The sequence below is a fragment of the Phascolarctos cinereus genome, unplaced genomic scaffold, assembly GCF_003287225.1.
Source record: "Phascolarctos cinereus isolate Bilbo 61053 unplaced genomic scaffold, phaCin_HiC Scaffold_726;HRSCAF=1367, whole genome shotgun sequence".
NCBI classification, from domain to species: domain Eukaryota; kingdom Metazoa; phylum Chordata; class Mammalia; order Diprotodontia; family Phascolarctidae; genus Phascolarctos; species Phascolarctos cinereus.
The window spans coordinates 352,198,767-352,212,914 of record NW_027556098.1 but is presented as its reverse complement, the minus strand read 5'-3'; the positions used below and the strand labels follow the sequence as shown (position 1 = coordinate 352,212,914).

The 14,148-nt window shown below is 39.4% G+C and overlaps 2 protein-coding genes across 2 annotated transcripts; both read left to right on the top strand.

Moving 5' to 3' along the window:
- Positions 1–1,971: 1,971 nt before the first annotated feature.
- LOC110195046 (olfactory receptor 52B2-like) lies at positions 1,972–2,936 on the top strand. Its single transcript, XM_020967703.2, is given in 2 exon segments — positions 1,972–2,248; positions 2,251–2,936. Coding segments are annotated over 2 exon segments (963 nt in total).
- A 9,600-nt stretch (positions 2,937–12,536) lies between these two features.
- On the top strand, positions 12,537–13,469 carry LOC110195047 (olfactory receptor 52B2-like). Its single transcript, XM_020967704.2, has one exon. The coding sequence runs from the start codon at positions 12,537–12,539 to the stop codon at positions 13,467–13,469; it is 933 nt and encodes a 310-aa protein (XP_020823363.2).
- The last annotated feature ends 679 nt before the right edge of the window (positions 13,470–14,148 follow it).

Here is a 14,148-nt window from a genome sequence, read left to right as displayed (position 1 = left end):
CCAGAGCAGGAACGGAGTGGAGAAAGAATAGTGTAGCCTAGACCTATACCCAAGGACCTGAGGGCTTGTCAGTGTGGGTCAAGGTGCTGCTTCATTCAATAACAAGCGAACTAGGAAGGCTGTTTGTAGTGAAACCAATGCAAGCAGCAATGCTCTCCTTTGGTTTGACTCCCTGTATGCTTCAACTCCTGTGGAGTCAGAACAGGCCAATGGAAAAGGATTTGGGGTAAGGAATCTAGAGTTGTGACATAGTAGATGGAGAAAAGGATGGAATTTTAAGCATTATCACCATAATTTCCATTTCATCTACAACTTTCTTAGGTCTAGACAATCTGCAAAGCAATAAATAAAGCTTTAATTTGTAGCATTTGCCAGTTTCCAAAGTAGAGACATATCTTGGAGATATTGCAGATTTGCTTCCAGACCACCACAATAAAGCAAAATCACAATAAAGTGAGTAACATGATTATTTTTTGGCTTCTCAGTGCACATAAACTATACTGTAGTCTGTTAAGTGTGCAATGATATTATGCCTAAAAACACCAATGTACATACCTTAATTAAAATACTTTATTGCTAAAAACAGCTACCTGTAATCTCTGCCTTCAGAGAGTCATAATATTTTTTCTGGTGGAGGGTCTTGCCTCAGTGTTGATGACTGCCGACTGATCAGGGTGGTGGTTGCTGAAGTCTGCTGTGGTTGTCTACTCCAAACTAGTGGTGATTTCTTAAAATAAGACAACAATGAAGTTTACCACATGGATTGACTTTTCCTTTTGCTTGAACACTTGGAGACCATTCTAAGTTATTAATTGGCCTAATTTCAATATTGTATGTCAGGGAATGTTGAGGCCTAAGGAGGGGGAGACAGGGGAATGGCCTGTTAAGGTAGCAGTCAGAATACACATATTTATTAAGCATGCCATCTTGTATGGTTCATGGTGCCTCAAAACAGTTTCCCTAATAATATCAAAAATCACTGACCAGAGATCACCATGACAGACATAATGATAATGAGTAAGTTTGAAATATTGCAAAAATTATTAAAATGTAGCACAGAGACATGATGTGAGCACATGCTGTTGGAAGAATGGAGCTAATAGAATTGCTTGATGCAGCGTTGTCTCAAACCTTCAATTTGTAAAAAAATCTCAGTATCTGCAACGAGCAATAAAGTGAAGTGCAATGAAATGAGACATGCCTGTATAAAGGCTCACACTGAAAATTTAACTATTGGCTCTTACTAGCTGGTTTGAGCTGGCTCCAGCACACAAGAGACCGTTGCTGCTTGTTGTTTGGGCCCGAGCTTATAATACTCATTAGGCTTGGGGATTTGCTTTATGGCTTTGGCCTTGGGAATGTAGACTCTGACCATCTCTCATAGTCCTTCTTATAAAGAGGTATCTTCCCATTGATATTGTCATAGAGCAACATGAAGTGAGATACTTAATCGACAAGTGGATTTCTTAGAAGGAAAAAAGGGGCTATGTAACTAAAGAGAAACTATAAGTGTGATCTACTCTGAGTTTCACATATCTTCTGAAATATCCCTGGCTGACTACTGGTGCCCTTTAGAATGTTATTTTTGTCTACATAAGCTTGCATTTGCTGACTGCAAGGCTTTGAGTAAACATCCCATTATGTGACCAAATTCCTTATTTGCAGCCATGTTATTCAACTCCAGTTACTTTGCAGGTTTCTCCCAGGTGACACTCTCCCTCCCCTCCTACCTGCCTCTCAGGCAGGTCCAGCCACAGGGCCAGAGGAGAAAGTTTTCCCATGTTATTTTCTATAGCTTTATAGTATCAATATTACTTTAAAGAAAAAAAGGACAATAATAGACAGTTTTTCACCAGTTAGAGTACTATGCTTTCATGAGTGCTATGTAACAGTGTTTCTAAACCTGGGATCTTTATGTTTTTAGGTGACAAAGCCCAGGAGTGAGGAGAATAAGCAAAACACATCTGTTCCATGTCTGCTGTCACGGAAAACACCAATTACACTTTCCACCCAGCTGTCATCATTTTGAAGGCCATCCCGGGCCTGGAGAAAATACAGTTTTGGATCACCATCCCCTTCTGCATCATGTACATAGTGGCACTTGGGGGTAACTCCTTGTTGGTCACACTTATCTGGATGGAGCACAGTCTCCATGAACCCATGTATCTCTTTCTGGCCATGTTGGCTACGACAGACGTCTTGCTCTCCAACACCATCATGCCCAAGATGCTGGCTGTCTTCTGGTTCCAGCTGAGTCCATATCTTTCCAGGAATGCATCACCCAGATGTTTTTTGTCATTTTCATCTTTGTCATGGAGTCAACGGTTCTTTTGGCCATGGCATTTGACCGCTATATGGCCATTTGTTTCCCGTTGAGATATACCATGATCCTGACCCCCTCTGTGATCAGGAAAATAGCAGGATTTTCTGTGGCCAGGGGCCTGGTCATCACTTCCCCTTTTATCTTCCTAGTTGAGCGACTGCCATTCTGTGGAAACAACATCATTTTTGAAACTTATTGTGAACTAACTAAGATTTCCAAGCTAGCTTGTGCAGATATAACTGCCAATAACATTTATACTCTGGTGGTGTCATTCTTATCCACAAGCTTAGATGTCTTGCTCATTTCCATCTCATATGTGTTTATTCTTCGAGCTGTCTTCCTACTCCCATCCTGGGATGCCCAGTTGAAGGCTCTGAGTACTTGCAGTTCACACGTGTGCGTCATCCTCATGTTCTATCTACCAGCGTACCTGACGGTGCTAGTTAGCCATCTTGATTGTGGGGTCCTACTGGCCAATCTTTATGTGGTTGTGCCCCCTGCATTGAACCCCATTATATATGGTGTCAGGACAAAGCAGATTCGACATTTTGTCACATCAAGGCTCTCTAGGTTGGGCATGTGGTGTGGTAGGGAAGCAATTCAGGAAGACTAGGCAAATTAAGATATTCTATACATGTTGCTCTAGGCTAGAGAGGCTAAAAAGTTACCTCCAATTTCTGTGATGATTATGGTATCAAAGGGTATTCCTTTGTGTGTAATTGGTCTTATAGACTATACCTAGATACAATTAGTGCTATTCATTATAAAGAGTGAAGTTTTGATAGAAAAGAAGGAACCCTAGGTAAATATGAGAGTTTCACTGAACACCTGACTCAGAAACCTTCAAGAGCTTCCCTTTGCCTAAGTAAAATCTGTAGCATTTAAGGTCTTACGTGATTTGGACCCCAAATTCCTCTTCAATCTGGCATCACATTCTTACTCTAGTAATTTGCATAAATATGGTGAAAGGACTCACTTGTTTTTCCATGAGTATGCACCATGATCTGCTTTTTTTTATTTGTTCACACTTTTCTCTTTTTCCTAGAATGCCCTTCCTTCTTTGTCAAACCTTTGCAGTTCCACCCATCCTTCAAAGCCCAGATCAGATGCCACCTCTTCCATGATGCTTTCCATGATCCTTTCACTGCACTGTCATCTTTCCCTTCTCAGAACCATCACAACCCTTTGTGTATCCCTCATGCTTATATCAAATTCAATTGAATTTGTTTCTGCATATGTCTTATATCAGCTCCCAGGTGACGTATGAACTCCTTAAGGCCAGAACATGTCTCAATTTTCCTCGCATTCTCTACTTTGCCCAGCTTGGTGCCTGAAAGATATTAACACATTAAGTAAATAAATAAATGGATACATGGATACGTAGACTCTTAGTAGGACTAGAAATCTCACCAATTTTGCAGGCATGTACCTAATGCTGGATAATAAGTGGCTTAATTTCCCATCAAGCCAAAATGGGGATGAGGCAGCAAAGATATGTCAATCCCTTTCCACCATCACTAGAATTCAGCTACTTTAGGAGAAGAAATCTGTCTTCTGTAATATGTATTTCTAGTTCTTCATTTAAAATTTTTTTCCCTAAATTGTTTATTTAAGCTCCAACCTTCTCTTGAATAAACCAAGAACAAGAGAAAAGGATTACCTACTGCTCAGTTGAGATGACTTAGGAGATCAGAAGTTGGCCAGTTGCTGTTCAGGAGTAGCCATGCATGCTGAGAAATTAAAGAGAGAGAAGTGATTCAGGGACAGAAAGAGGGAGAGGTCAGGAGATGAAGAGCTGAACACGTTTCACCACTGGTACAGTGGAAAGCGTACTGGCTCTGGAGTCAAGGTTCTGGGTTCAAATCTTTTCTCTGATCCGACTACCTGTGTGGGCTTGAATAAGTCGCTTAATCTTCATGAACCTCAGTTTCCTAATCTGCAGAATGAGGGGGTTGAATGAGGTGCCCTCTGATACCCCCTTCCAGCTCTAGCCATCTGAGCCCATGACCCCTCAGAGAAAATACTGGAAAATATTTGACAATTTTAAAATCCTCTAAGGATGAATCTCCTTGGTCATCTTTGAATTACGAATAGATAAAACTATTTAATAATAATATAGCTAACCTTCATTTCACACTTTAAGACTGACAAAGTGCTTTACAAATATTCTATTATTTGATCTCCACAACCTTGTGAGGTAGGTGCGATTATTATCTTCATTTTACAGATGAGGAAACTGAGGAAGATAGGAGTTAAGTGACTTGCCCAGGGTCATACCGATAAGAAGTTAAAGCCCTTTAATGACTCTTCTCTTGGTTCTTCTGACAATCTCCGTTAGCCATCCATTAAGTTCACTTGTTTATTTTTCTGGGGCTAGTGCTTATGATTTTCTGGAATATCATAGGTGGAACAAATGAAACCTCAAATACTAATGGTGAGGCAATAGGAACACAAAGGCCTGAAAAATATTTATGCATGTATGTATATGTGTGTATGTGTATGTGCATATATGTGCATTTATATTGTAGAGGAAACTCCAGCAGAACATTTTATCAACAATTTGTTTCACATAAGGTAGTTAAGACCATGCTTTGATGCCCCTTTCCTAAGATCTCCCAGGGTCTCCATTGTCTGGCAGTCCAGGTACCTTGAAATGAATCCTTTTCTCCTGAGTATGGTAAGGAGACTGGCGGATGGAGTCAAAGGTGCTGAAGGAATTGTCTCATTGAGTTTTGATTGATGTGCAGCTACAGAACTGGAAGGAAGGAGGCTACCATTGGTGATCGAAGGCTCCTATCTTTGACCCTTCTCTATTTAGTATTTGAAACATTTGCATGCAGTTGACTACCATGGACCACTGATGTGCAGTTTTTCTCCACTGAGGGTTGGCTTGGAGAAGTTACTACTAGGTGCTTTATCTTGGCAGATTATCAAGTGGACCACGTAGCTTGAGCCGTACCACCTCAGAGCAAGCTAAGCATGTGCAGATGTCTAACTGGCCTCTCACCATTTCTGACTTCACAAAATTCACAATTCATTCTGAGGGTAGGCATTAATTGCCCCAAATTATGACTGCAGATACCTTGGCCCTTAAAAAGCTCAGTTCTTATCAACACTCAATCAACAGAAATTTATTAAGTGTCCACTATGTGCCAAGCACTGTACCAGGTACTGAAGTTAAAAGTTCAGAAACAAAATGGGGTCTTGCAATCAAGATCTTATATTGACTTAGAGAACTAACATGTGCATATATCAATGTGTAAATACATAGATAGAAGTAAGTAAGAAGTCATTTCAAAGGGGGTAAGCAATAACAGCTGGGGCAAATCAGGAAAGGGAGTAGCACTTGAACTGAATTTAGAAAGGAAAGTGAAAAAGAAGGAAGGAGAAAGAGAGAGGGAGAGGGCAGAGTCAGAGAGAGATACGGAAAAAGAAAGTGATAGAGAATCAGAGAGAGAGAAAGGGAAGGAGAGGGTAAAAACAACAAAGAGAGAGACACACAGAGACAAAGAAATAGCAATGACACACAGAGACAGACAGAGAGAGACAGTGAGATGGGGAGGGATTGAGAGAAGACAGAAACAGCTAGGTCTGACAAGTAACTTTGGTATTCTTTCCAGTACCATCCAGATACTCTGTTAGGTATGAAGTATGAGCAAAATGAAGGGGAACACAAGCAAATGCTAAGCAACCTCAGTATACCTCAGTTGGGAATCATACATCTTTATCTGGCTTGAATGAAAGCATAAATCTAGTTTAATCTAGTACAATTAAACCTACTTTCATCCTATTCTATAAACCTCTATTAAGAACTTTTCAAATACATAAAGAGATCTATCACTGACACATCCATTTAGCCTGTTCTAGGACACTTAACACCTCACCTCCACTTTCTTCAATCCTCATGATCCTCATATGCTGTATTTTCCAGTCTCCTCAGCATTTTTAAAAATGTTATGGCGTGTATTCTAAATACCCATTCCCCTAATCTACCCTCCCTTCTATCTCCCCCATTTCTCTTATCCCCTTCCCCTTTTATTTTCCTGTAGGGCAGGATAGATTTCTGTACCTCATTGCTTATATATCTTATTTCCCAGTTGCATGTGAAAACAATTTTTAACATTTATTTTTAAAACTTTGGGTTCCAAATTTTTCCCTTCCTCCCCCCCCATACCCTTATTGAGAAGGCAAGCAACTTGATACAGGTTATACATGTGTAGTCATGCAAAACACTTCATAGCAGTCATGTTGTGAAAAACTAACTGTATTTCCCTTTATCTTATCCTGCTCCCCATTTATTCTATTCTCTCTTTTAACCCTGTCCCTCCTCAGAATGATTTGCTTCTGATTATACCCTCCCCCAATCTTTCATCCCTTCTATCATCCCCCCTGCTCTCTTATCCCCTTCCCCACCCTATTTTCCTCTAGGGTAAGATAGATTTCCATACCCAATCTCCTCAGCATTTTGTTAACCTTCCTTTGAAAGCCTTAAGATTTGTCACTAGACTTTCTAAGAAGAGGCACTCAGAACTGAACATAGAGCTTTTGACTGAGTATTACCAGTGCAGAGGACAGCCAGCCTTTTACTTCCTCTTTCTTGACCCTATTCTTTATTAATTCAGCCTAAGATTTCATTGGCTTCATGTCATGCCATTCTGTTGATTCACATTGAACTTATGGTCTATTAAAAAACCTTAAGGTCTTTTTTCAAATGAACAATTATCTAGCTAAATCTCTTATTCTGTACTTACATAATTTCTGAATTTCTGAAGTCACATTTCCCTGCACACCATTCCCTTATATATGTTGTCACTACCTATTATGATATAAGCTTCTTGAAGGCTGAGACCATATTTCTTTTAGTTTTGTATTTTCAGCAATCAGCATTTAAAAATCCTTAATAAATGCCTTTTAATTCATTCACTCATTAACTTAAGACTTTATTTTGTCCTTTTCACAGTGCATCAAATTAGATTCAGTCCATCATTCTACTCTTGGGATCTTTTGGATCCTTATTCTACCATTCAACATGTTAACTAACTCTGCTAAGTGAATGAATACAGATAATAGCAATGTTCCCCAAACAAGCCGTAAAATGGTAAAGTGGGCTATTATGTGAAACATTGAGTTCTTCATCACTGGAAAGCTTGTGGCCAGAATGGTATTTTTTATTTTGGGGGGGAGACATCCCTGATTCTTTTCCGAAGAGGAAATCCTGATTTCCTATATTGAATTATGATTCCTTTTTAACACTGATGTGAGGGAACCAGTGGGCCACGTTTGAGCCTATTACCACTTTCCCTATGGTCCAATCCCATCTGTTCCCAAGAGACTTACTCAGTTGGTGGAAAACATTGAACACAATCCCTCTTAAGGAAGTAACGTGCTGAAAGTTCTGACTTCACTTCTAGCTTGAGGCAGGAGTGGCTAGTGAAACTTCATCCCCTTTTGGAATATTGGGCATGAGATATAAGCACCAGAGACACTGAGTCTCATTGTCACTTATAAAACTATCAAGAAGATTTCCTTGGCTACCATTAAGGTAAGTAAAATGGTTGTCTGAAGAGAGGAGAGACAGACTGGAACTCCTGAGGGAGAGAGATGAGTCTTTGGTAAATAAAAAAGAGAATTGAAAAAGAATGATAAAAGGGTGATAAGGAGAAGGTGGTGGTAGTGGGAATGAGGAGACATTGTTAAGGATTGCAGTATAATTAAAAGGGTAGAAAAAATAATTCTACATAAGGGGAAGAGCCTAATTGAACTAGGGAAACACTGATGAGTCTGTGGTGACACTAATATTACTGGAGAGACACTAAAGGGATGGAGAGGTAATGAGAAGTTTGGGGATGGACTGGTGGGGATGAGAGGAAAATAAGGAGATAAGTATTAACATATTTTATGAATGGGGAGAGAATAATACAGGGTAAGAAACAAAAACAAAAGTACAGTATACTGCTAACGATGGGGAAGGAGTGAATGAAATGGAGAGATAGTAAGGGGGCTCTGGTGACAATGATGGTAGTAGTGAAATGATGGAGGTGAAGAAATAGAACAACATATGAGATAGTGACGAAGTTGGGAAATATAAAGAATATTGAGAATGCAGCAATGGGGAGAAACAAAGGTACTGAAGATAAGGGAAGAACTATGTAAATGAGGAAAGAGAAAGAAGCATGTGGAATCAATAATGGGAAGATAATATAAAATGATGGTCCTGGGTTACAAGAGAAGTAATATTGGGAAACAGGAAGATAAGAAGACAATAATGTAAATACTGGACTTGTTCAATTAACAATAAATTGATCAACAACAATATCTTGAACACCAAGTAAGTACCAGGGCCTGTGCGATATAGTTTTGAGGAAGGAAGAATAGAAATAATTTAAGACACAGATCCAGGTGTCCCAAAACTTACAGCTTAGTTGGTAAAATAAGTCCTAGCCATGTGGAAAGATGAACAAAGCTTTGGTAGATCTGTGTTTTCATCCAAATGTATATTTCCTCCACTTGTGCAAAGTACACATCCCATTTGGTTCTTTCTTACGTCCTTCCATAAAACTTCCCTAGAAGAACTACCTAACAAGCTTTCTTTAGGTCTTTGGATGTCCATTCATTTTCCTTCTCTGTCGTCAATATCTGGCACACATCAGGTTCCAGATATTTATGCAAGAGATAAAAAAACCATTTACTGAATGGTTTTCTAAGTGACTTTCTGAGACAGCACATGGTTGATTCCTAGAAAGTGGAAAGAATGGTTAGGTTTTAGTGCAACAAAACAGCAGGCTAATGTGACCCAAAGTGAGTCCGTATCACTCTGAGTACTTCTCAGTGATAGATAGTAATCCTTCATCTATGATCTTTCTACTTTATTTGTCTGAGTTTCTATTAGAAGTTATAGCAGGTGAATGAGAAAGATATAATAGCAACCCCAGGTGGAGGCAATAGTTGTGTAGTAATTGTGCTAAGCCACAAGCTAGAATCTCTGTGAAGCCAGGGAAAAAGATGTCTCAAATCAATGAAAGGAAGGAGGACATAAGAGCAAGCTGGAAATAGCTCTGAGATCTCCTTTTTTAATATTTCTATAACTTTGCATTTTAAAAGGAGGCGTCATCACAACAACATTGTGAGGAAAGAAATGCATTACCATAACTGCCTTTTTTTTTTTTTCAGATGAGGAAAATAATAAGATCGTAGAGCTGTGAGCTTGGTCATTTAAACCTAGGCCCTCCCAAAGTCCAGTTACCCTTCCAGTACATTAGCCAGTCAGCTAACAAGCATTTATTAAGCACTTGCTATATGCCAGGAACTGTGCTAAAAACTAGAGATAGAAAGAAAGGCAAAACATGGTCCCCATTCTCAAAGGAGCTCATATTCTAATTGGGATGACAATGTACCAAAAAACATACATACAAGATATATACCATATAAATGGGAGGGAATTTCAGAGGAAGGCACTGGCAGTGCGGGGAGAGGAACATCTGACTATCTTAAAGATACACATGTTCCCAAAGTTTTCATTGTCTTCACCCATTTTTTCCCTTTACATTGAAATTACCAAGTACTGTGGTAAGTCAAGTCAGCAAGTATTTATTAAGTGCTTACTAAGTGCTGATGATAAAGAAAATTAAAAAAATCCAATGCTTTCAAGGAGCTCACTTTCTAATGGCACAGGCAACGTGCAAACAACTATGTACTTATAAGTATGTACAGGGTAAATTACAGATGATCAAAAAGGAATGGCACAAACATTGAAGGGAACCGGAAAGGCAGTTTGCAGAAGTGAGATTTAAGCTGAAATTTGAAGGATACTGTGGAAGCTGGAAAATGGAGATGAGGCGGGGGAATATTCTAGATATGGGGGACAGCCAGTGAAAATGCACAGATATAAGTGCTCTGTTTGAGGAACGGGAAGGAGCATAGTGTTACTGGATTGTAGAGTATATAAAGGAGAATAAACTATAAGACTGGAAAAGTAGGAAGGGGCTAGGTTGTGAACGGCTTTAAAGCCAAACATAGGACTTAACATGTGATTCTGGAGGCAATAGGGAGTCACTAGGGCCTATTGAATGAGAGAGAGTTGCCAAGGTAAGACCTTTGCTTTAGAAATATCAATTGGGGGCAGCTAGGTGGTGCAGTGGATAGAGCACTGGCCCTGAAGTCAGGAGGACCTGGGTCCAAATTCGGCCTCAGACCAAACACTTGATACTTACTAGCTGTGTGACCCTAGGCAAGTCACTTAACCCCAATTGCCTAAAAAGAAGAAAAAAAAGAGCTTGAAGGCAGTCTAGAAGGCGATGAATTGCAGTAGAACAGTGGTTATTAACCTGAGGTTCATGGAATTCCAAGGAGTCCATGGATAGATTTCACAGTACCTGTGAGTCAATCTGAGATTGGTTGGACTGTTCAGCTATAGCTTATATACAAGAAATAAAGAATAATGATAAACAAATTGTACAATAATAAATACATATCCAGCTGTACCTCAGACTGAAATTCTCCAGGAATGGCACTAGGTCTTCCTATATACAACCTGCAGAAGGGAGTCTTTAAGAAGATAGACAACATGTGGATGGAACCCTACATTCTGAGTGACCCAAGGCTGTTCCAATTGTTGAGACTATAAGGAAAACAGCAAAAATATGAAACAAAACAAAAATCTGTTATGTTTGAAATGAATGCTTAAGGTATTGTCATTACCCAAAAAGGGGACTGAAAAACCACATAACAAGTTTGCTTGCTTGTTTATTTTTCCTTTAGGATATTGACTTGATGGCAAGGGTGTGCTAGAGCCAGCTTGAACTTGTTCAGAAATCTGACTGTTAAATTTCTAGTTAAATTTCCTCAGAAATCTCTAAATGCTTTAAATCACGAGTTGATTTGTTGTTTTGTTGATTGTCTAGACTTAAGAAAGTGATGGATAAAATTTTAATAATGCAGATTAAATTTAACATTTACCAACACACCCTTTTTGATATATTGCTGAGTTCAAATAAAGTAACAAAATTCTAGGAATTGCAAAAAAATCAGAAAATGTTCCCCTGTACTGCTCTACAGGATACTCTAGAGTGTCTTCTTTCAGACACATGGAAATTAGGCTTTGGGCCCTCTTATGTAGTCCAGAGACTCCTTGTTAGCTTTCTGTGGTAAAATACATGGCAGGATTTTGAAGGAATGGGGTATTGAACAGGGAAGGGTCTATGGCATAGGCAGAAGATGTCTAGAAACTGATGTGATTGATGTCTGGGGTGGGGGTGGGGGTTTAGATCTAGAAGGTAACCACAAGACTAGTGGATACTAACCAGACTTGAAGAGTCATTAATAGATGACTGTCATCTTGGAAAGAGGTCTCTACTTTAGCATCTCAGGGATTAAATATCCTTTATTTGTGCTATTGAATATTTAGATCAAGGAAATTTGTGAAAACATAGATAATACACTTATCAACTTCAGAGATGACACAGTGTTGAGAGAGGGAGCTATTGTGCGGGTGACAAAGTTGGGATCCTATGGACTATATCCAATTAGATTAAAAATTAATAGGGAAAATAATTAAGTACCACTTAGACTTAACAAAAATCCAATGCACTAAGCACCTAGGGAAAAAAAGAGACTAGAAGTAGATAGAATAGACAGAAATAGAAAGAATAGATTATCAGTTCCGCACGACCAAGAAGGAGATTTTTGTTCAGGCATAAGTTGAACATGGCTTCTGAATTTCCTTCCAACTCTGAAAATCTGTCATTCTTTGTTCCATTTCTTTTAGCCTAAAATGTTTTGTTTTACAAAATCCTGCCTAAACGTTTATAATTTTATATTCAATACAATAGGAAAAGAGAATTTTGAAGCATTACTACTTTTATAACTTCATACAAAGAGTAATACTAACAACACAAGTTGGGTTGTTTCGTTATGGAATAAGGCAATGGGAATGGGATTTTATAGTCAGAGGGCATGGGTTCCTCTCCCAGCCCTGCTGCCTGTGTGACCTGGTACAAGTCATTGAATATTCTGGGTATATGGTTCCTCATCTATGAAATAAAGAGGTGGATTAGATAACCTTCAAGGGGTCTCCCAGCTCTAAATCTATAATGATCCTCAGAGCTGTAAGTGACATAGGGGAGTAGTTAAATGAATATGGGTGTTTTTTTTTCTTCTTTTCTAGGTAATCAAGCAAAAGAAGGAAGAGGAGAGAGCAAAACATACTGTTACACCCATGGATATAACTAATCAAACCACCTTCCATCCAGCTCTCATCATTTTGATGGGCATTCCAGGCTTCGAGAAACTACAGTTTTGGATCTCCATCCTCTTCTGCACCATGTACTTGGTGGCTTTTGTGGGTAACTTCTTGCTGACCATTCTTGTCTGGGTAGAGCGCAGTCTCCATGAGCCCATGTATCTCTTCCTGGCCATGTTGGCTATGACAGACTTCCTGATCTCCAATACCATCATGCCAAAGATGCTGGCTGTCTTCTGGTTCCAGGCTAGGTCCATTTATTTCCAGGCCTGCCTTACCCAGATATTCTTTGTCATTTTCATTTTTATCATAGAGTCAACGGTCCTTTTGGCCATGGCATTTGACCGCTATGTGGCCATCTGCTTTCCACTGAGGTACACCATGATCTTGACCCCCTCTGTGATCAGGAACATTGGAGGATTTTCTGTGGCCAGGGGCCTGCTCTTCACCTTTCCTTTTGTCTTCCTAGTTGATCGGCTACCATTCTGTGGAAACAACATTATTGCTGATACTTATTGTGAACAAACTAAGGTCTCTAGGCTGGCCTGTGGAGATATTACTGCAAATAACATTTATACACTGGTGATATCACTCTTGTCCACAGGCTTAGATGTCTTACTCATTTTCATCTCATATGTGTTTATTCTTCAAGCTGTCTTTCGACTCCCATCCCGTGATGCCCAGTTGAAGGCTCTAGGCACTTGTACTTCACATGTGTGTGTCATCCTTATGTTCTACCTGCCTGCCTACTTGACAGTGCTGGTCAGCCACCTGGAATGTGGAATCCTGCTGGCCAATCTCTATGTGGTTGTGCCTCCTGCGTTGAACCCCATCATATATGGCGTCAAGACCAAACAGATCCGGGATATTGTCACATCCAGGCTCTCCAGGCTGGGTCTGGGTTGCTGAGCTAAAGTTTTCCAGGAAAATTGTGCAACTTAAAATATTCTATGTGAATCACTGTAGGCCATAAATACTGATTAATTGTTTCCAATTGAAGTGGTCATTGTAGATTGAAGACATTTCTTCTCATTTATATAAATGATCTTAATAATAATAATATCTAGCATGTTTATAGAGCTCAGTGATTTACATACTACTTTACATATTTGCATCTCACAGCATCTAATTCAATTATATTTGATGACTCAATAATTCAAATATATGTGATGAGAATTATTCCCATTTTACAGGTGAACAATCCAAGACTGAGATATGTTAAGTGACTTTCTCCAAGGTCACCTAGCTAGTAAGTGTCTGAGCTAGGGATAAAACTCAGATCTTCATCACTCCAAGTCCAGTATTCTATCCACTGTGACACGCAGTCACCTCTAGAATTATCCTTGTGTGAAACTAGTGCTATTTGTTATAAATTCAATTGTCCACTCAGAAATGTTTCCCTTATGGAGGGGTTGTGGAAATATCTAACCAAGTGCCCAAGCGGTGATCTTGTACGTGGGAATGTGAGAAGTTACAAGTTGTCTGAAGAAAATTACAAGCAAAAGGACACTTGTGCAATTAACATCCACAGCTTTAAAGTGAAGAGTCTACTTCCAAGTGAGTTTTCCCATGATGGATGTGGATCCAG

Excerpts from the sequence above, each read along its gene's own strand:
- LOC110195047 (XM_020967704.2), top strand. The coding sequence starts at position 12,537 with ATGGATATAACTAATCAAACCACCTTCCATCCAGCTCTCATCATTTTG.